We start from the raw sequence: 23,861 nt of genomic DNA on the forward strand, positions 1-23,861 counted from the left end.
AGTTTGGGAAGGCTTTGGAATCCCATTTTGGAGAAGTTTTGTTGTTTGTGGGGCGGCCTAGGGTTTGATATTAGAGGTGTGCTCATTTTTATGGACAAAGGAGTACATATGGAGGTGTGGCATTGAAATATACCCTGTGGTGTATGACTGAAAATACAAGGGATAATTTACAACTGTAGACTATCCAACCTGTTGTTATTAAGTTTGTGTCTTGCTGGTATGATGTCTCAGAAATTTCAGTTTGGTTATGAGGCCTTTCAACTCACTTTGGACTGATTTTAACTAGTAACAGCGACTATAATTGATTGGGTAATGTTGACGTGTATTTTGTACACTATCAAACACAGAATAAAATACCCAAAGGTACCTTATCCTCTCTTGAGTAAAGCCTCTGATTGCTGAAGATATCGCGAAAAAGGATCAATCAGGATGACTCCAAGGTTCTTGTATGTAGGGTCTCTACGTGTGGATAAGCTCTCTGTGGTATGATGTGATTTGCTGGAATCACAAGGGGACTTACATTTGATGATTGAACTTTTGATCTGCTTTGAATATTGCTGGAACACAGGATCTTACTAGCTTTGACTTGAAAAAAGGAAAAAAGACGAGGGCGAGGAGAGGATCTAATCCTAACACTAAGAATGTAAGAACAATGAATGATCTTTGATGAAATTCTAACTAAGTCTTGTTTTGACATCACAGGAACATCTCCACAAGGTTAGTGCGATCTTCGAAGGAAAGCTTTATGATGTTCAAATCATCACTGCAGGCATAGACACCATCAGGTTGATGCATATCAATGAAGAAGTGACAATTGAAGTTAAGCTTAAGCTGAATGATTCCAGTTGACTACACAAGGCAAGTTTGCAATCAACAAACTGCTAGTAGTATGGATATATGAATTCCACCATCAATCAAGCACATTTCTTCCACTCATCTAATAACATGAAATCAAACATGAGAAGTATAAAGACCATGCAAATTGTCGAATCGACCCATGAATTTCACCATTTCTTCAATGAAGTTACAAGTCTTTTACAACAACATCTTGGAAACAATCTTTGCCTTCTCTCTCTACTCTACTCTAATTGTTATTCTATCAACTAGCTAATCACCTTCTAACTACTCTCTATCTGTCTTCTAACTGCTTCCAACTATATTCTAACTCTCTCTAATTAGCCTTTACAAAATGAAATGCCAGGGCTTATATAGTGCCCTCAATACAATTCGATGGCTTAGATCAATTCGAGATCAATGGCCAAGATTCAACAATGAAAACCCTAATTAGGGTTTGTTACAACCATTACATAACATTTAATGCTTGACCAATGATAAAATTGTATTGCTTGGACACATGTCCTCTCTAGAAAATTCAACCAATGGATAGCTGGGGTAGGTACATCGGAGTTTGTGCCACCTTCCATGAGTTAGGTACATTGAATCTGGAAATGCTGAGGTGGACCACACTGATTGGAGAAGTGATGACTAGGATGCCACCTCGTCTGACACTTGTAACTTGGTAGATATTCAACTTGATGTTGTTGAGAAGCTAGATTTAATTAATTCATCTGGAACTATTTGCTTCCTCAACGAACCCTTGTTCTAACTTCTTGTGTCCTTGATTTGCAGGATGATTGTTGTACCTCGCCTTGGAATACTGGATTGGAGAAGTCGCCCTTGATGACGTTAGTCCAAAGAAGGTCGTCCTTGTCGATGCTAGGCTGGAGGAGGTCGCCCTTGTCCTTGCTTGATCGTCCTTGGAGGAGACCGTCCTTGATCTGGCTTGTAGATCCTCCGGGCTTTGGAGTCGCCATCTTGATACCTACACAACATTTCAAAATTAGTAATATATCTTGAAATCTAAAAATTAAACTTTAAAAGGAAGATTCAAGATTTTAATTAGGAAACTTCATGATAAATCTTGAGTTATTATTTCCTAATTTAGGATTTTCAAAGCAAAATTTAAATCTTCAAAAAAAAGGTGCCAAGGTGATTACGCCATACCTTCACTTGGGAATTAATTCTAAAAAATGATGCAAAAATAGGAGAATTCACTAGGCAAAATGTAGATCAAGACTCCCTTTAGCAAAATGCGCCCCCTTTAGCTTGGAAAAGAACTCCACCTTCCTCTTCAAAAATCTGGAAATTCGCCTTTGAATGTTCAAAAATCTGGAAATTATCCTCCAATCTAGCAAGAAATTCTCCTCTCCAATAGTCTTCAAGATGAATTTCGCCCTCCTCAAGTTGCTCTTCAAGTTCGCATGAGAGATAATGCAAGAATGATTTGAATTATGAAAAACACACCCCAAATATATAGAGCGCTCACCATTTCACCTCCCATGAGGCCGACCTTGCAAGATAAGCCAAAAAAATAAAATTTAATAAAAGGAGAGGCCGACCTTTATAAAATATTAAAATAATATCCCAAGCGCTCTCTTTTTAAATTTAATTTAATAATAATTAATTTAAAATGCCTTTACAATTAAAAAATTTCGATTTTTTAAAGGCTTAAATTAATTATTAAATACCAACACACATTTATTAAATGCCAAAAATATTTCAAGGTTTTATCGAATATGGCATTTAATGTAATTTGAAGGATATTTGGCGCCCAATCATGAAAAATAATGGCTATTAACAAGATCGCTCTGGTCCCTTGATGAGGGACAGGAGCGAACTCATTCTAGACCTCACACTTCTTGTTTTTTACGTCCAAGACCTCATTTTTTACGTCCAAGATGGCATTTTTACTTAGAATTTCGAGTTCAATTTATTCGATCTTTGAAATGAGTGCACTTTAAAGCATTTTCGCCCTGGTCCCTTGGTGAGGGATAGGAGCTATTTTGCAAATCCAAGCTTATCCGTCCTTTGTTAGCCTTCCAAATTATATTCAATGGATAAATCATGTTTTCCTTGGTCTCTTCAAATCATAAAATTGTCTTGATCCTGCAAGAACAGTGCAAATTTGAAATTCAAGCTCCGGTCCTTCAGTGAGGGACGGGAGCACTTTTGCAATTACAAGCCAATTCGTCCTTTGCTAGCTTCGAAAATTATCTTCAACGGATCGATTGCGTCTTCCTTCACCCACCTCAAACGTAAAACTTGTTTTTCTCTTGCCCGAATCTTGTCTTGACGGAAAATCGCTCTGGTCCCTTGGAGAGGGACAGGAGCGCCCTAGCCAGTCACCTTGGTCCCTTGGAGAGGGACAGGGGCGAACTTGTTACTTAGGCCGATTTTCTTCATTGTGGCGTACTTAAGTTATATTCAACGGGCAAAACATACTTCCCTTGACCTCCTCAAATCGCGAAACCACTTAAATCTTGCAAGGATAATGCGAAATTGGAATTCAAGCTCCGGTCCTTCAGTGAGGGACAGGAGCGATTTTTGCTCTCAGGGCCAAATCTTTTTACTTTTCACTTCAAATTTCCTTCGCGGAGGAAAATATCATCTCTTTACACACCATGAATAAAAGTTCGAGTCCAAACAAGGTCTAAAAATGTGTATATGAATAAAATCGCTCTGGTCCCTTGGTGAGGGACAGGAGCGAATTTACCTTTCTAGACAAATACTCCATCATTTCATCGTCCTTAATCAAGTCTGGATGCTCTATCACGTTCATTTTGTCCTCCATCATGCCTTTGATGTCTCAATTTGTCCAAACAAGGTCAGGAATGACTCCACTAAGCTTTTTCGCTCTGGACCCTTGGTGAGGGACATGAGCGATTCGCCTTGGACCCTTGGAGAGGGACAGGAGCGTTTTTCGCTCTGGATCCTCAGTGAAGGTCAGGAGCGAAATTTGACTTTTCGAACTCTCTATCAGGACAATTTTAATGGAATATAACATTTAAGTATAAGTTCTTATACTTTAAGTTATATTCCATATATACTTTCAAGACGTTTGAGAGTGGTTTCAGACCTCCAGGAGTTATATTGCAAAATCTAGTTTTTTGAGGTTTTTCAGTTTCCAGACTTAGTCAAATTCAGGATCAGGACATTCCAGACTTAGCCAAATTTCAGGATCAAGACTTTCAAACTTAGCCCAAATTTCAGGACATTCCAGACTTAGCCAAATTTCAGAATCAAGACATCACTCAAGCCGGACTTGCTTATCCATGTGATCACTTGGGCGACACTCAAAATGCAAAGGCTAGCTAACAAAACCCTAAAAGACCAAAAAAAAAAAACCCTAAAAAGCAAAAAAGCAAGGGTCCCCATTTGCAATGGGGCGATGTGTGAAAACGTCACAACAGGTAATTATAAAGAACGCATAAACAACTTCCGAAAGATGTATCATGTCAAATTTGGCTTTCAATCATTGACAAACAAGTAACTGACATTTTGACAAACAGTTGTCAAACATCCTCAGAAAGAACATGTATGGGATGCAATCAAGTCTTCTTTCTTCTTCATTTATATAATGGCTAAATGAGACATTACAATAACAGTGATATAATAAGACACATCAACTGATATTCATTGACCATTTTCAGTTTTCTGAGGACTAATGACAGCTATGGCAACTTACATATGACTGAGATTACAATGAATGATAATGACAAGAGAACCTGGAGTGTAGCGACTGTAAGAAGCAAGCAATATCGTAATTTTTGAGGGCTCCAATCCACCCAATCTGCTGGTCTTCAGAAATCGCCCCTGCTGCAAATGATAAGGGTCTGATAATAAATGTTATGTCTGCTGCTGACCTCCAATTGTAGTCCAGAACTGATCACCTTTATCCTCTGAATGTAGTGCTATTCTTCAAGTTAAGGTTCGATGCCCAAATAGCCAGCTACGAACAAAATCGTGGGTCTTCACCAGTTTGATATGAATTATCTCAGACCTGAAATAGATGCCGAATTCTGATTAAATCTCCTTCATTCTCCTTCACCAGAAATCGCCTTAAGCTTCCAAAGATGTATATCCTTTCAAAATGTCCCTTCAATGCTCAAATGAGGAATAATGAACAAATCGGTGGTATGAAGACTGAAGTCGATTTGTTATCAGACCTGCAAATTGACCAAACTCCTCCAATTCTACCCCCAACCATCCACTAATAAAAATCGCCTTCTATCCTTGATGAAAACTGAAGCAAAATGGACACTCAATCGGGAAGTCTGAAGATGCCTTGAATACTCAACCACCATGAAAGCTAAAGCAAGCTCATTAAGCACACTTAGGAAGACTGAGGTGTTTCCCTCTCACAATAGCAACCCCTCGGAAGGTCTTGTACTCCCTCAGTTATGCTGTCTATGGGAGTTTACGTTCCCAAATACCAAAGTCTGCAGACACTTCTCAGTTCCACAAAACCCAAATCAAATCAACATCCAAATCCAATCTCCCTTGAAGCTTCATCTTGATCTCCTTAAATACTTTTTAACCCCAACATCCAAAAGCTTCTAGAACTGACTTTATGAAATAATATTTAAATTGTCACTTTATTAAATTAATTAAATATAAAGTCATCTTTAATTTTTAATTTATTTGATAACTTTATAAATAATTAACTTAATATTATTGATTAAAATAATTAATCAAGCTATCCATAAAATATATCAATAATTGGGACAACTTAATTAATTAATTTCTCTCCAAAAATGGGGACATTACAGGCATCCAGGATAGTGTTTCCAGGTTGATGTTCTAAATTTCTAATTGCACAATCAGTCTTGTAAACATTCAAATCAAATGGGTATGTTTGATATTTCATTGTAAAGTGATTTCACTATCTGGATATCAAAAACTTTGATGAAATATTGTACTTTCAGTTCTGAAATTATTGCATTGTGAGCATTCCTAAATATTGTGATTTGAAGAGTTATTTAAGTTATTTCATTGCTGCAAATAAGATTATTGCAATAACTATTTCTCCATCTCCATCTACTTCTCCAAAACAAACTCAAGCAGAAAAAAAAACAAGGGTGTATATTACAAAGCTCATAACAATATCCAAGTAGTACAGCAAAGACATGGTGGTGAGCTCATTTGCAACATAAGGAAACCCTCAACCTCGTGGGAGTTTCAGGGTTAGTCAAGCATTGGGCAGAAAGCATCATTTGCCATCAAGTACAAGAGGAACTTATTGTGGATTGGTTGTACTCTTGGCCTGATCCAAAGTGAAAAGGCATAATCATGGATCTCATCACAATCCTTCCCAAAGTTACAGAAAAAGAATTGCATTCATGTTGTTGTTAATAAGATAACTAACCAGACATATTTCCTTGATATTTGTCCTCAAGTGAGCAGATTGTTTTCCAAATAAATGATTAAATTACTTGAGTTACTTAAAAAATGTTGTAGATGATGGAGATAATAGATCCCACAGTTCTTTTTCGCAAGAGTTGTTTCAGTTGACAGGCAATGGATCCACACTCTATGACATTACAACATGCTTTATAATGTTGGTATGGTGATACAAGAGCATCTAATTTTGCAATTGCTTGAGAAAAAGCAATTTTGGGAAGGACAAACTCTCATGTCTCCTTTTAAAAACTAAAAGAATTAATGGTCAATTAGGGATGAACAACTTCCACAAAAAAAAATCCTAAAATCAAATATGACCTTTTCAAGAGATGTTTATTTGACAATTGGTCGACAAGATTCATTTAATGTACATGATCCTATACTTTTCAGAACAATCTTCTGTATACAAAATTAGAATGTGCATTGTTATAACTTATAATCAACTTTTATCTCAACTTACCGGTAGACTAGATGTGATTGTGCAAATGGTGCCCACAATCTGCACTCATAAATTACCATAAACATGTTTCAAAATTAGATACAAAGAGAAATCAAACAAGCAAAAAAAAGTGAAAAGTATAATCACTCACCTTTGTAATAAGAGTTCTGAAACGAAGCAGATCAGGTATATCATTTCCATTAAGGTAAGCCATAACAAGAGTTACCTACAAAACATAAAGGCATTCGATATTAATTATAAGAGTTATCTATTTCAAAACAACTACAACCTTGTTTACAAACACCAAACAGAATTATTGATACATACCCCACCACCAGCAGCTGCTGGAGCCCAGTATAGCACTAAACAACTGGATATTAGAACAAGCACAATGCAAAAGATTGCATATCCGAAGAAAGAAATTGCCAAACTTGAAGAGAGCATCTTTTGAGTCCAACTTTTCTGCAAAACACAAAGAATAGTTTATTATATTATCTTGTATGAAAGTGAATTCAAAATGAGGCTTCAAAGTTAAAAGATTGAGATTGATAGTCATTTCTTAAGTATCTAATCAATAAACCTGCATGCTACTGGTAACTGTTCAGCCTATCAGTTAACCAAATATTCGATATCGAGTAGATCATGTTAATGATTTGAAAGTTCTAGTAAAACTGCAACTGATCCCTATATTCCTGAGTGATGAATAGATAAATAAACAAGATTTTATTTCCATGATAGATCTATTTATTACTAAAAAAAATAACTACAGCCTATTCACAAAAAAAGGTGGATGGAGTGGAATCACATCTTTATGCCACGCAAACTAGGCAGAGCCGAAGAAGCAAATTATTAACTAGAAATAACCACCATTACATCTTCTAAACAAAATATCAAACAAACAGGAAAATTAAGCATCTAAAACTATGAACCCAATTGTCCAGAAAGGGTTCTAATCATCATGGTCTTTGCCATCATCAACCAGCTTCTAACCATCATATTCAGCATCTTGCTCAGGCAGCTAAGTATTCAAAACATCTCATCTAGGCTAAAATAGCAAAGATCCAAACAAGGAAATTTATCTTAGCCAGCAAGAGGGGCCCACCATGTCATTGAAAAGATATAGAAGAGGGATGTTGGCCAGGCCAAGGTGGGTGAACAACCAGTATGCTGCCCCCTACCAACTAAGAAGAGTGCCATTGGTGGTAACTCTAAGAGTAGGGCTCGAGATGAATCTAAATGGCTACACCTTTGAATCTAGTGGGGGGACCTAGTATAGGATAGCAAAGGACAAACCCAAGCCACCGTACAAGGTACATTTCCCCAACGATCAAGAAGGTTTTGAAGGTGCAGCTACTTCAAGGCCACCTTATTGGCTTGTACTTGGATCTACATAAACAAATTTGATATCACCAAAATCTACTATAAGGAGAGAAAAGTGCATCAATAGAATTTAAGAAAAATAGAAACATTTCTATCTTTCCATAGGGTAAATAGAATCTCAATTTGAAAAGCATGTCATAGCCAAGAAAATTTAGCTAGAAATCTAACCCAATCCCCAAAAAGAACATTATAACAAGTGAAATGCTCAATTAGAAAGACTTGAAGAAATCATCAATCCAAGACCAATCTTATCGTGCCTAGGAACAAAACAAAACAAATGTTTAATTGTCTTAAAATACCCACAAGTGGGGCATTTGCAGTTTGAAACACCTAAGTGAATCAACTAATTACCAATTGGGAAATCTTGGTATAGTAAACAACAAGCAAAATGAGCAATCTTTGGTTTTGCAATAGCTTTCCAGATGGTTTGAAATCAAATGATTTCTAATGTATCAAGGTAACTAAATATACCAAAATTCAACTTTCGAAGCACAAGAAAATGTTGCAAGAGCCGGTCATAACCTTTACTAGGAGTATACCCATTATAAGGGGTGTCTACATACCACTTTTAGTCTTTCCACCATAGCTTAGTCAATCTCACAATAATCTTTTGTTGGTCATAAAATGACATTGCCCCAAAAAAATTCTTGAAATAATTTTCCATCCACGTTACTCAAGTTGAATTTGGCCTTCACTTGAGGCCATCAAAGCCAAGTCAAGGTGGGCTTGGAATATAAATCCTTCGTAGTCCTAAAGCCTCTTTTGAAAAGAGAAAATAAGTCCAAGAGATCTTCCCCAAGAAAATATTTTAAATGGTGATATTAGGAAACCACCATAGAGATTGTTGATTATAGAAAAACCATTGTGAAATCCATTGCCATTCTATAGAAGCCAAGACTTGATGGTTTCCCACACATTCCAAATGCTTTTGGCCACAAAGGTTGTTGTACTTTTTATAATGATAGAAACAAAAGAAATGACCAAAGAATGGAAGCCCAAACCTTTCCAAGCTAGATGCCCATAAGGAGTCCTAAAGAAAATGTAATTCTTTAAGAGATTTTTCAAGATTATTTTTCTTAAATGGATCTCAATCCACTTGAAACAAAGAAAAATTCCTTACCTATGAACATTAGTGAAGCCAAGATCATCAAAGTTTTCAAGAAGACAACATAAATCCCACACTACTATATAGAAGCCCTTGGTTTAATCAAATTTACCATAAATTGAATCACACAAAATTTTCTTTAGCTTGTGATAAGAGGCCTTACATCCAATAAGAGGAATAATATGTGTTAAGGATATAGCTTCATTCGGATTGAAGCAAGTAATATATAACGACATTGAATGAAGGGTCATGTCCCCGTAGGGTCATGACTCTACGTGGCATAAGCCACATAGAAGTCATGCCCCTACGTGGACATGACTCTTCATCCTTTATTTATAGGCATCGACACTTGTTGTGAACTGAAACCAATAACTGTGGCAGTTTCACGAACCAGCAAGCTGTCGATATTATCATAGAAGATTAATAGTTAGAGTTATATATATATATATATATATATATATATATATATATATATATATATATATATATATATATATATATATATATATATATATATATATATATATATATACACATTGGAGGTAAAACATATTCATTGCAGTGATCTTATTAAAGCCTATCCTCACTACATATTACCAGACTATTGTATTCTCTATCTCTGATCTAAATTCCTAAACATGGTATCAGAGCCACGTTGGTAGAGAAATAATAAAATAGTGACACCTCTTTTCTATAAAAAATTCAGACTTGCACTCAAAATCAAAGGAAAATCAATCATGGTGAACAGTGTTAGAGTGGAGGATAGACTCGAAGGCGCATCCAACTTCGTCTCATGGAGAATTTGAATAACAACAATTCTTCAAGAACTCGAACTAGATGCATACATAGAAGAAGATACTAAGATGCCCGAAGACGAGCTAGAGAAAACAACCTGGAAAAGACACAACAACAAGGCTAAGAAAATCATAATTGATGCTGTTAAAGATCACATTCTCCCAACCATATCAAAACTAACTACAGCTTATGATATGTTCAAGACCATTCAAAACTCATATGAAATAAATAATGCAAGAAGATTGCTCACTTTAAAACAGAAATTAATACATATCTACATGAACAAAGGAGAAACAATCACATCCTATTTCATGAGGATTTCAGAATTAAAAGACCAATTGTCAACTATTGGGAATAATATAGATGATATGGAGCTATCTCTAATAGCACTTAAGGGATTACCATCTGTTGACGTGTATTTTGTACACTGCCTAACACAGAATAAAATACCCAAGGGTACCTTATCCTCTCTTGAACAAAGCCTCTGATTGCTGAAGATGTCGCGAAAAAGGATCAATCAGGATGACTCCAAGGTTCTTTGATGTAGGGTCTCTACGTGTGGATAAGCTCTCTGTGGTATGATGTGATTTGCTGGAATCACAAGGGGACTTACATTTGATGATTGAACGTCTGATCTGCTTTGAATATTGCTGGAACACAGGCTCTTACTAGCTTTGATTTGAAAAAAAAGGAAAAAAGACGAGGGCGAGGAGAGAATCTAATCCTAATACTAAGGAATGTAGGAGCAATGATTGATCTTTGATGAAATTCTAACTAGGTCTTGTTTTGACATCACAGGACCATCTCCACAAGGCTAGTGCGATCTTCGAAGGAAAGCTTTATGATGTTCAAATCATCACTGCAGGCATAGACACCATCACGCTGATGCATATCAATGAAGAAGCGATAATTGAAGTTAGGCTTAAGCTGAACGATTCAAGTTGACTACGCAAGGCAAGTCTGCAATCAACAAACTGCTAGTAGCATGGATATACGAATTTCACCATCAATCAAGCACATTTCTTCCACTCATCTAGTAACATGAAATCAAATATGAGAAGTATAAAGTCCATGCAAATTGTCGAATCAACCCATAAATTTCACCATTTCTTCCATGAAGTTACAAGTCTTTTACAACAACATCTTGGCAACAATCTTTGCCTTCTCTCTCTACTCTACTCTAATTGCTATTCTATCAACTAGCTAATCACCTTCTAACTACTCTCTATCTATCTTCTAACTGCTTCCAACTATATTCTAACTATTGCCTTTACAAAATGAAATGCCAGGGCTTATATAGTGCCCTCAATACAATTCGATGGCTTAGATCAATTCGAGATCAATGGCCAAGATTCAACAATGAAAACCCTAATTAGGGTTTGTTACAACCATTACATAACATTTAATGCTTGACCAATGATAAAATTGTATTGCTTGGACACATGTCCTCTCTAGAAAATTCAACCAATGGATAGCTGGGGTAGGTACATCGGAGTTTGTGCCACCTTCCATGAGTTAGGTACATTGAATCTGGAAATGCTGAGGTGGACCACACTGATTGGAGAAGTGATGACTAGGATGCCACCTCGTCTGACACTTGTAACTTGGTAGATATTCAACTTGATGTTGTTGAGAAGCTAGCTTTAATTAATTCATTTGGTACTATCTGCTTCTTCAACGAACCCTTGTTCTAACTTCTTGTGTCCTTGATGTGCAGGATGACTGTTGTACCTCGCCTTGGAATACTGGATTGGAGAAGTCGCCCTTGATGACGTTAGTCCAAAGAAGGTCGTCCTTGTCGATGCTAGACTGGATCGAAGAAGGTCGTCCTTGTCGATGCTAGACTGGATCGAAGAAGGTCGTCCTTGTCCTTGCTTGATCGCCCTTGATCTGGCTTGATTTTTCTTGAGGAGAGTCTTCCGACTTGTAGATCTTTCGAGCTTGGAGTCGCCATCTTGATACCTACACAACATTTCAAAATTAGTAATATATCTTGAAATCTAAAAATTAAACTTTAAAAGGAAGATTCAAGATTTTAATTAGGAAACTTCATGATAAATCTTGAGTTATCATTTCCTAATTAACCATGTAATACTTAGATTTTTCCAAAAAATGTCTAAAAAAATCAAACCTTGAATAAGGGTGTCAAGATGATTTTGCCATACCTCCTCTTGAGTTTTAAACTCTAAGAAATGATGTAAAAATAGATGAATTTTGCTAGGCAAAGTGTAGATAAAAGCTCTCCCTTGGATAAAATGCACCTCCTTTAGCTTGGAAAAGAACTCCACCTTCCTCTTCAAAAATCTGGAAATTCGCCTTCAAATACCTTCAAAACATCTGGAAATTATCCTCCAAACTAGCAAGAAATACACCTCTTCAATAGCCTTCAATATGAATTTCGCCCTCCTAAGTCTCCACACTTAGTAGAAATTTACTCCACTCCAGCTAGATTTCGCACTTCTTCTTTGCCCTTCCAAATCGCATTTGAAATGATGAGTGAATGATGGATTAAAATCGCTCAACACACCTCTCTTATATAGGCGCTCACCATTTCATTATCCATAGGCCGACTTGGTAAAATAGAACCAAAAATAAACAAAATTAATAAAAGGAGAAGGCCGACTTAATTAAGCAATAAAAAGGATAACTCAAGCGCTCTTCTTTTAACTTTAATTTAATAATAATTAATTTCGAAATGCCTCAATTAATTAAAAAAACGATTTTCCAAGGCTCCAAAATTAATTATTAAATGTTATGCGCCTTTCATTAAATGCCAATTTAATTAAAAAATTTCAAAATATTTCGAAGTTTTGGGCGAACTTGGCATCTAGTGCGATTTGCTAAAATAAGGCAAAAAAATAATGAGTTTTGATAACTTTCGCTCTGGTCCCTTGGAGAGGGACAGGAGCGCCTTAGCTAATTGCCCTTAAAATTTGTGGTTCTCGCAACTCCATTCCACCTTGAAGCACTTTAAGTATCATTCCAAACTTGTGCCTTGACCTGGATTCATCCCAATTTGGGGAGGAAGGCTTGTTAATGTGTTTTTCGCCCTGGTCCCTTGGTGAGGGACAGGAGCGCCTAGGCAACTTGGGTTGATTCTCTCCTTTGTAGGCCACTCAAGTTATATTCAACGAATAAAACACACTTCCCTTGACCTCTTCAAATCGCGAAATCACTTAAATCTTGCAAGGATAATGCAAATTTGGAATTCAAGCTCCGGTCCTTCAGTGAGGGACGGGAGCACTTTTTCATTTTTAAGCCAATTCGTCCTTTGCTAGTCTTCCAAATTATCTTCAATGGATGAATCTTGCCCTCTTTCATTCATTTCAATCACGCAACTTGCCTTGCCTTTGCAAGAAATTTGTATTTTTAGAAAAGAGGGACAGTCCTTCAGTGAGGGACGGGAGCACTTTTGGAAAAGTGGGACGGTCCTTCAGTGAGGGACGGGAGCACTTTTGACATCTTGGCGTACCCTTTTGTTCTTTAAATCTCTCAATTGCGTCCAAGGCATAAAACATCCTTCGTCCTTCCCATCCAAGTCAAGTTTTGCCATAAAATATCAAACAAATAGGAGAAACTTGAAAAAGTGGCACGGTCCTTCAGTGAGGGACGGGAGCACTTTTTTGTCATTTGGGTTGATTTACTCCTTTGTAGACTGCTTAAATTATATTCAATGGACAAAACATGCCCTCCTTGATCTCTTCCAATCATAAAATTGTCCTGATCCTGCAAGAACAGTGCAAATTTGAAAATCAAGCTCCGGTCCTTCAGTGAGGGATAGGAGCGATTTTTGTCTTCAAGGCCAAATCACTACAATTTTCATCTCAAATTTCCTTTGCTAGGGAAGATTTCACCTTACTTCATGCTATGAATAAAAGTTAATGTCCAAAAAAGGTCTAAAATTGTGCATATAAAGAAAAGCGCTCTGGTCCTTCAGTGAGGGACAGGAGCGAATTTGACCTTCTAGGCAAAAAACTTCATCATTTCATTGTCTTGTCTCGATGCTCTATCATGCTCATTTCGTCCTTCATTGTGTCTTTGACGTTTCAATTTGACCAAACAAGGTCAGGAATGACTCAAATAAGCCATTTCGCCCTGGACCCTTGGTGAGGGACAGGAGCGATTCGTCTTGGTCCCTTGGAGAGGGACAGGAGCGAAATTCGCTCTGGATCCTCAGTGAAGGACAGGAGCGAAATTTGACTTTTCGAACTCTCTATCAGGATAATTTTTATGGAATATAACATTTAAGTATAAGTGACATTTCCTTCTTACTTATACTTTAAGTTATATTCCATATATACTTTCAGGATGTTTGAGAGTGGTTTCAGACCTCCAGGAGTTATATTGCAAAATCTAGTTTTTTGAGGTTTTTCAGTTTCCAGACTTAGTCAAATTTCAGGATCAGGACATTCCAGACTTAGCCAAATTTCAGGATCAGGACTTTCAGACTTAGCCAAATTTTCAGGATCAGGACTTCACTCCAGCAGGACCTGCTATCCTATTGATCTCTCCGACAGCACTCATAATGCAAAGGCCAACTAACAAAACCCTAAAAGACCTAAAAAAAAAAACCCTAAAAAAGCAAAAAAAACAGGGGTCCCCATTTGCAATGGGGCGATGTGTGAAAACGTCACAACACCATCCAGTTGGGAATCCTTTATTCAAGGCATTGGTGCTCGTCCGACACTACCAAAATTTGATCAACTCAAGAATGATTGTACTCAAGAAGAATCTCGACTAATCACAAGAGGATTGGGTCCAAACAAAGGGGGAGAAATTCAAGCACTGCATGCTAACACAAGCAACAAAGGGAAGAAAAGGAAGTTCAAACGGAAGAGAGGAAATAATCACAAAAGCAAAGACTTCTCCAAGATTCAATGCTACAAGTGTGATAAATTTGGACACACTCACAAGTTCTGCCCAAAAAGAAAGAAAGCTCAAGCAACCATAGATGAAGTCAAGGAAGTAGAGAATCCTCTATTTTTCTTAGCCTTATCAAGCGAACTAAACTCAAACAAACATATGTGGATAATCAACAGTGGAGCATCTCGACACATAATCAGTTTAGAGATCAATTTGAAACCTTTGAAGGCCACTCAACTAAAGAAGTTACAATAGGAGACAATTCTACCTATCCAGTGAAAGGAATTGGGACCTGCTCAATTAAATTAAGAACAGGAGTTACATTACATTTGAAAGATGTTCTCTTTGTACCAGGTATCAAAAGGAATTTGGTCTCTATTTCAGAACTAGCTGATCAAGAATATCATGTGACCTTCCATGAAGATAAAGTTCTACTCTGGCTTAAAAACTCTAACATAAAGAATGCTATTCCTATAGGATCTAGAGATGGTAGTTTATACAAATTATGTAATACTCAAAAACAAGCACTAAATCATGAAGTATCAAACTCTAATGAAATTTGGCATAGAAGATTAGGACATCTTCGATTTAGTGCCCTACCTTCTATAGGAAAAATTACCACAAGATTACCCAATCTAAAATCTGATCATGTTGGAACTTGTAAAGGATGTGCTCTAGGGAAGAACTCAAAAGGGTCCTTTCCCTCAAGTGAACACAAATCAAAAGTTGTACTAGAACTTGTCCACACTAATTTGTGTGGTCCAATGTCATTACCATCACTAGGGGGATTCTTGTATTACGTGATATTTGTTGATGATTACTCTAGGAAAACTTGGATCTATTTCATAAAACTCAAAGAATCAAATGAGGTGTTATTGAAAATTTAAAGAATAGGCCCTAGTGGAAAATCAAACTGGGAAGAAAATAAAGACTCTAAGATCAGATAATGGGGGTGAATATATCTTTGAAAATTTTAAAGAATTCTGCATTTCTGTTGGGATTAAGATGGAGTGTACTGTACCTTATAATCCTCAACAAAATGGAGTTGCAGAAAGAAAAAACAGAACCATCATCGAAGTTGCTAAAGCCATGATGCATGATCAAAATCTACATATCTCATTTTGGGCTGAAGCCTCAAATACAGCTGTGTACATTCAAAACAAATGCCCTCATTCAATCCTAGAGAATATAACACCTGAAGAAGCCTTTACAGGAAATAAACCAGATTTAATCCATCTAAGAATCTTTGGTTGCCATGTGTATATTCACGTTCCTAAAGAAAAGAGAACCAAACTAGAACCCTCCGGGAAGAAAAGCATATTTCTTGGCTACAGTGAAACCACTAAAGGATACAGAGTCTATATTCCAGGACGAAGATCCATTGAAATCAGTAGAGATGTCAAATTTGAAGAAGATGCAGCTTATAAACTATCTCTAAGTGCAAAAGATGATCTAACCGCAGAATCAGATGAAAATCCTACAATTGAAAATTAGAGGGAGAATAGCATAGAAAATCATGAACTTCAATCACCTAATTTCGAGAATGCTAAAAATCCTAACAACAAGAAAAGACCATTATGGGCAAGAAAGATGATTGAAGAAAATAATGTGGAACCTGATGAAATCTTCAAAGAGAATAAGAAAACAAGAAGTCAATCATGCTATGTTGCCCTCATGACCGAACTTACAAAATCTGAACCATCAAATGTTGAAGAGGCTTTAACATGTCAAGCTTGGAAAGATGCAATGATTGAGGAATACCAATCTATCTTAAAAAATGATGTCTGGGACATTGTACCTAGACCAAAAGACAAATCAGTTGTCTCATCAAAGTGGTTATTCAAAATCAAATATGCACCAGATGGTAGTATTGAAAAACACAAAGCCAAATTCGTTGCCAAGAGGTTCTCTCAAAAGGTTGGAATTGATTACGAAGAGACATTTGCTCCAGTTGCCCGATATACTTCTGTAAGAACCATCATTGCCATTGCAACTTCCAAAGGGTGGAAAATACACCAAATGGACGTGAAGACCACATTTTTGAATGGTGTTATTGAGGAAGAAGTATATATAGAACAACCTGAAGGCTTTGCTACACATGATAGAAATCTCTCTGTGTGTAGACTATAAAAAGCTCTCTACGACCTTAAGTAAGCTCCCAAGGCATGGTACGAAAGGATAGATAGTTATCTCTCCAAACTAGGATATTCCAAAAATGAAGCAGACTCTAACATATACTTCAAAATATCGGATGGTGACATGTTAATACTTGTTCTCTATGTTGATGACTTGTTGATAACAGGAGAAGATCACCTCATTACAAAATACAAACAAGATCTTGTGGCTGAATTCGATATGAAAGATCTAGGTCTACTGCACTATTTTCTGGGCCTAGAAGTATGGCAAAAAGAGAATTATATTTTCCTAAATCAAGGAAAATACACCACTGATATCTTGACCAGATTTGGTATGATAGATTGTAAGCCTCTATCCATTCCAATGGAACCAAATCTTCATAAGCTCAAAAGTGAAGCAGTAGATTCAGAACCTACAGATCCTACATACTATAGACAAATTATTGGATCTCTTATGTACCTGGTAAACACTCGCCCTGATATTTGTTATGCTACCAATGTGTTAAGTCATTTCATGTGCGAACCTAAGAAGATTCACCTAATGGCTGCTAAGCATATTCTGAGATACTTGCGTGGCACTATTGGACTTGGCCTAAAGTATAAAAATGTTGAAATACAACTCCAAGGGTATTCTGATTCCGACTGGGCAGGAAGTTCCATTGATCGTAAAAGTACAACGGGGTGTTGCTTTAGTCTTGGATCAGCTATGATATCCTGGTTTAGCAGAAAACAGTCAGCAGTTGCTCAAAGTTCCACTAAAGCCGAATATATGGCTGCCTCCATGGGAGCATGTGAGGCAATATGGTTAAGGAAATTGCTAGTTGGACTATTTGGGAAGCCCTTAAACCCCATTGTGATTCACTGTGATAATCAAAGCTGCATCAAACTTTCTATAAATCCAGTTTTTTCATAATCGATCCAAGCATATAGAAATCCCATACCATTACATAAAAGATATGGTAGACAGAGATGTCATCAAATTGACCTACATCATCACTGAAGAGCAAAGTGTCGACATATTCACCAAACCTCTTGCAAAGTTGAAAGTGGAGTACTTTAGAGGTAAACTTGGTATGACTAAATTATAATGGAAATTTATGATATTAATCTTAATCATATGTAATTGATATATTCATGAATATCTTGAATGCAATATTGCATGTATGTGTTATGTCATGGAAGGTGACGATCTTTCATGTGATGTAAGTGTAAGATCGCTATTGTAAGGTGACGACTTTCACAATAGCATGATCTGTTATCAAGATTGACTACATTAAGTTGTTGTCACGGAATGTGCTGGAAATCTTGATACTAAATATGCTATGATGAGTTATTGAATTGTTATCATTAAATGATTGTTCCGAAATTTGTCGGAAATTATGATAACAATCATATCATGATTGACTACATTAATTTGTTGTCCCGGAATGTGCCGGATATCATGATACTAAAATTATTTCACCTATGATAATGACAATGTTACAATTGTCACTAGAATCAAGGTTGTAATCTGATAAGACTTCAAGTAGTTGTTGTCCCAGAGTGTTGGATATCAAATAATCCATATCTCTCTGAGATATGAAGTGTTTCACTAGTAAGTGTTACTAAGTGAACGATCATGTCAAATAAATGTGTATATCTAGAATGTTCCTTAGAACTTAATTATGAAATTCAATCCTCTTTTGCTAAGAGGGAGTGTTAAGGATATAGCTTCATTTGGATTGAAGCAAGTAACATATAACGACATTGAATGAAGGGTCATGTCCCCGTAGGGTCATGACTCTACGTGGCATAATCCACGTAGAAGTCATGCCCCTACGTGGACATGACTCTTCATCCTTTTATTTATAGGCATCGACACTTGCTGTAAACTAAAACCAATAACTATGGCAGTTTCACGAACCAGCAAGCTGTCGATATTATCATAGAAGATTAATAGTTAGATATACATATATATATATACACATCAAAGGTAGAACATATTCATTGCAATGATCTTATTAAAGCCTATCCTCACTACATATTACCAGACTATTGTATTCTCTATCTCTGATCTAAATTCCTTAACAATATGGATGCATAGCCAATAAAACCTTAAATCAGATTTGAAACGTGCTAGCCAAAGAAAGAGACTTAGTTATTAAGTAGGATAATTTATTCCACACAACCCACAACATATTGCCAGAGTCTAGAAGTTCAATCTTGAAATGCAAAGGTGATCTCGAAGAATTTGAAGGTCTCTCCATAATCAATCCACTTCCAACAAAAGGCTTGGAGCCACCCTACCATTTTAATTAAAATAATCTATTGGGCGCTTCAATATTATAGCTCATTGGAAAGAGAATAGAAAAATTTAAATGATGAGATGCTAAAAAAGTCCTTAAAAGTGTCGGAAATATTTTGAAAGTAAAATAAATCACATTTTGGAGTTAAAAGGTTTAATCAATAATTTAATAAAATGATTTTAAATGGAGTTTCTAGAAAGGTCCCCAAAAAGATTATAAAAAGGGAGCTTGAGAGCTCATTTGGTATGCTTGGTTTATTATTTTCTCTTGGAGAGCTCTGAGAGCTTTTGGCTTTCAATTTAGCAAGCCCTTGGACGAAAACCCTTGGGCTTTGATGGATTACACAAAAACCCAATTCCATCTTTGGAGTGAATTCGTTTCGAAATCCACATTGTACTTCATTGATCAAATTTAGGAGTTATTTGGGTTTCAAGAGATGTTTCTGTAGTAATTTGTACTTGCTACAGTAGTTTGTATAGCTACAGTGTCATGCTATAGTGCTAGGCTAATTTCAGTTTGGTTTCCAGGGTTTTCGATAAAGTTTATTGAAGATTTGGGCATGAAATAGTAACAAAATAAAGGTTGACAGTAGTTAGGCAGTTCTGGTGTATTCTTCATCTGTATTTCATTTCCAGCCCTTTACCAAATGATTGCAGCAGTCATCAGACATTCAGGAGTAGTTTCAATGATATCTGTATTGTATCGGTGAACTGTTAAGTGTGCAACTGTCATGTGTTAAGGTCTGATCAGGATTGTTGAAAGTTCTGGAGATTGTGACATACTTTATCTGAATTCTATCAAATATTGCAGAGCAATCGAATAATCTCACTTTGCATTATGTGATATATTTATACATAAAAGAGATGTGTAACTGTGTATTCACGGGTTCAACAATTAGCTTAAATAAGCTAACAAATAATAATAAACCAAAACAAACATAAACAAATTAACAAATATCAAAACAACCTATCTTCATGAAATGATGGAATATCCAACATTCCCCCCTTATTACATCATTTCTTGAAAGTACTAATAAGAGAATCCTGAAAACTTTCAAACTTCACACGTGCAAGAGGCTTGGTGAAGATATTTGCACGTCTATGTGGAGCAGAATTGGAGTTGAATATTGCTTTGTTGAGCATGTTCTTGTATGAAGTGATAGTCAACTTCAATATGCTTGGTCCGCTCATGAAACACTAGATTACGAACAAGCTTGAGAAGACTCTAATTATCACAATAGAGGACAGTATGTTGGTTTTGTAGTACCCCCAATCCTTATAGTATGCGATGTAGCCAAACTGCAGAACAATATTCTGCCTTTGTTGAAGAACGAGCAACTGTGGCTTGCTTCTTACTTCCCCAAGAAATAGGTCCTAATCTGAGGAAGAAAACACACTTCCTATCATCAACAAACCCTACATAGTCTACATCTGTATACCCCATCAAGAAGAATTGATCATTCGTTTTATATTATAAACCATGATCCATTGTACCATGTATATACCTTAAGACCCTTTTTTTGCTGCATTCCAATGGGGCACTTTTGGGTCTTGCATGAATCTTGATAGATAATTAACAGCAAAACTAATGTTTGGTCTAGTATAAGTTAAGCAAATCAAACCTCCAATCATCTGACGATAGAGAGTTGCATTCACCTGAGATGAAGTATCAGACGTAGATAATTGCAAACCTGATTCCATAGGTGTTGACATGGGTTTGGAATCCATCATCCCAGTTTTCTCAAGTAGTGTCTTGGCATATTTTCTCTGTTACACAAAAATATGGTGATTTTTTTTTCCATACCTCTAAGCCTAGACAATAATGTAGTAGCTCGAGATCTATCATATCAAAAGCCTTCATGAGTTCATCTTTGGTTGTTTCAACCATTACTTCTGAGCTACCTGTGATAACCAAGTCATCAACATCTACATTAATGATTACAATATCCCCCCCTTGATCTATGAGGTAGAGATCTGGATCATATGGATGCCTAGAGAAACCCTGTTTCAGCAAATGCTCATCAATTTTGATATACCAAGCTCTAAGAGCTTGTTTGAGACCATATAGGGACTTAACAAGTTTGCACACCTTTTCTTCTTTACCACGTGCAGCATATCCCTTTGGTTGAGTCATATGGACCTCTTCCTTAAGGTCTCCGTTAAGAAATGCACTTTTCACATCCATTTGGTATAATTTCCAACCGGATTGGGCAGCTAAAGAAAAAATCATTCTAATAATTTTTATCTTTGCAATGGGAGAAAATGTTTCTTCTTCGTCTATACCTTCTTTCTGGGCATAGCCTTTTGCTACAAGTCTAGCCTTTGTCTATACTACCATCTGCCTTATATTTAGTTTTAAATATCCATTTACATCCAATTGCTTTCTTACCAGGTGGTAGATCTACGAGCTCCCAAGTGTTATTTTTCATCAAATATTGATACTTTGCTTCCATAGCCTCTTTCCAAGGATTTGATTCCAAGTGTTTCCTAAACAATGGATGGCTCAAAATTTTCAACTACAGAAGTCATTAGTGCAGATTTTACCTCATTATGAGTCATGTTGCGAGTCCTTGGACCTAAAGTTGAAGTGTTTGGAACTTCATCTAGCTTTGCATCTCGAATAGTACTAGTATACTACTTTGGTAAAGATTTTGTGACATTGGTGGGTGTTTATTGATTATCAACGTTCCCATCATTGTTATCGTCCATGTTGAATATAGGAGCACTATCTATAGCAGGTGATAAAGTGGGAGGAGAACTTGACTCACTCTTCTCATCATAAATTACATCTCGATTCCCTACTAATGTAAACCTTCTTTGTGTTGGGATCCATGAGGCGATATGCCTTGGATTCATTACTATATCCAAGAAGAATACATTGCATTGACTTTTCATCTAGCTTCTTCCTTTTTTGTTTAGGAATATGCATATAGGTTGTACATCCAAAAAAAAAGAAGATGTGAGATAGAAGGCTTTACCCCTATCCATGCTTCTTCTAGAGTGATGACATCAAGGGCTTTGGTTGGTACATGATTCAAAAGATAAATTGTTGTGTGAACAGCTTCAGCCCAATATGCATGCTCTAGTTGAAAATCTTTTAGCATGCTTCGAACCATCTCCACAATGATGCGATTTCCCCGTTCTACAACACCATTTTATTAAGGTGTGTATGTTGCAGTCAGTTGACGCCGGATGCCATTTTCCTTCAAATACGTGGACAATTTTGTGCTGGTGTATTCCCCCCCTCGATCTGAGCGGAGGGCACCAATATAGTGATCTGTATCTTTCTTCACCTGAGTACGAAACTCTTTGAAATAGGAAAGAGCTTCATATTTATGCTACAAACAAAATACCCACATTTTCCTTGTATGATCATCAACGAAAAGTTGAAAGTACCTGTATCCACTGTGACTAGGTGGCATGGGACCACATAGATCGATATGCACCAACTGCAAAGGTTGGCTTGCACAATGCTCACTGGGATAGAAGGGTGCTTTGTGTTGTTTTCCAGCAATATAGCTAGAACAAATAGCACTCGACTTCTCAAGTGACGGAAGCCCTTTGACCATGCTTTTCTGATTGAGTTTTAGCAAGTAACTAGTGCTTAAATGACCAAATCTACAATGCGAAATCAAAGTAAGATCATTTTCCTTAGTCACTAAGGCTTGATTATTAGCAATTATATCAAGCCTAAACATTTTGCCAATCTCAGTAGCACTGGCAACAATCTTTTCATTTTTAGACTTATCTTTGATAAGACAATTCTTTTTATCTTGACTGCTATCAAACTCAATCCTAAGGTTGTGGTCAAGAAATTGACTAACAAAAAGGAGATTTTTGGTAAGTCTTGGCACGTACAAGACATTAGTAAGCCTACAACAATTTATGACGAAATTCAAAGAGATGTCACTGATACCTTTGATTTCATGGGTGGTATCATCTCCAAGAGTGACTGTGCCATGATGGGGTTTCAATGTGAGAAAACACTCCTTTTGTCTAGTCATGTGCTTTGTAGCACCAAAGTCCATGATGTTGATTGTGAACCATCTTCTGAAGTGTGAGCTAGCAACACGTATTCCTCATCTAGAGAATCCTCTGCTTCAACAACATTGCTTTGTTGCTTTTGCTTGTTCTTCTGCTCCCATTGTGGTTTGCCACTTGGAAATGACTTCTTTTGATGTGACTTATTGGATGATCTTTTGTTGAAGTAGTTCTACCAACAATGTTTCACATCATGTCCAACTCTTCACATATTGGACATTTCTTCTGAGGTTTGGATGAGTTACCAAATTTGGGAGGTTTATTGAATTGCTACATAGGCTTCTTGCCTTTAAGCTTTGTGCTCATTGCATTATCATCCTAATCATGTTCCTGACTTATAGACTCTTCTTTCAGGAAAAGATTCACCAACTTCTCAAAGTGGGTGTTGTCTCGATGACATTTAATGTTGTCACAAACACCTTGTGTCTAGATGGTAGTGCCTGTAGAACAATATGCACCAGAAACACATCATCAATTGTTTTTCCCAATGCTTGTAGGGAAGATCTCAACTCTACAATCTTTTTGAGAAAGGATTCTAATTGTTATCCATTCTTCATTTTCAGGCTATGTAGCTGACTC

At 36.7% G+C, this 23,861-nt stretch overlaps 1 protein-coding gene across 13 annotated transcripts in view; it reads right to left on the reverse strand.

Moving 5' to 3' along the window:
* The window catches only part of LOC131060938 (uncharacterized), a 198,006-nt gene that overhangs the window by 97,348 nt on the left and 76,797 nt on the right, over positions 1–23,861 (reverse strand). For all 13 annotated transcript variants that reach the window (XM_057994393.2, XM_057994389.2, XM_057994392.2 and 10 more), the window contains 3 exons: positions 7,007–7,141; positions 6,831–6,905; positions 6,701–6,739 (listed from right to left, as the gene is read on the reverse strand). In XM_057994393.2, the coding sequence (XP_057850376.1) occupies positions 6,701–6,739; positions 6,831–6,905; positions 7,007–7,141 (249 nt within the window). The remainder of the gene's footprint in view (positions 1–6,700; positions 6,740–6,830; positions 6,906–7,006; positions 7,142–23,861) is intronic.

Source organism: Cryptomeria japonica, chromosome 5 (genome assembly GCF_030272615.1).
Source record: "Cryptomeria japonica chromosome 5, Sugi_1.0, whole genome shotgun sequence".
Taxonomy (NCBI): domain Eukaryota; kingdom Viridiplantae; phylum Streptophyta; class Pinopsida; order Cupressales; family Cupressaceae; genus Cryptomeria; species Cryptomeria japonica.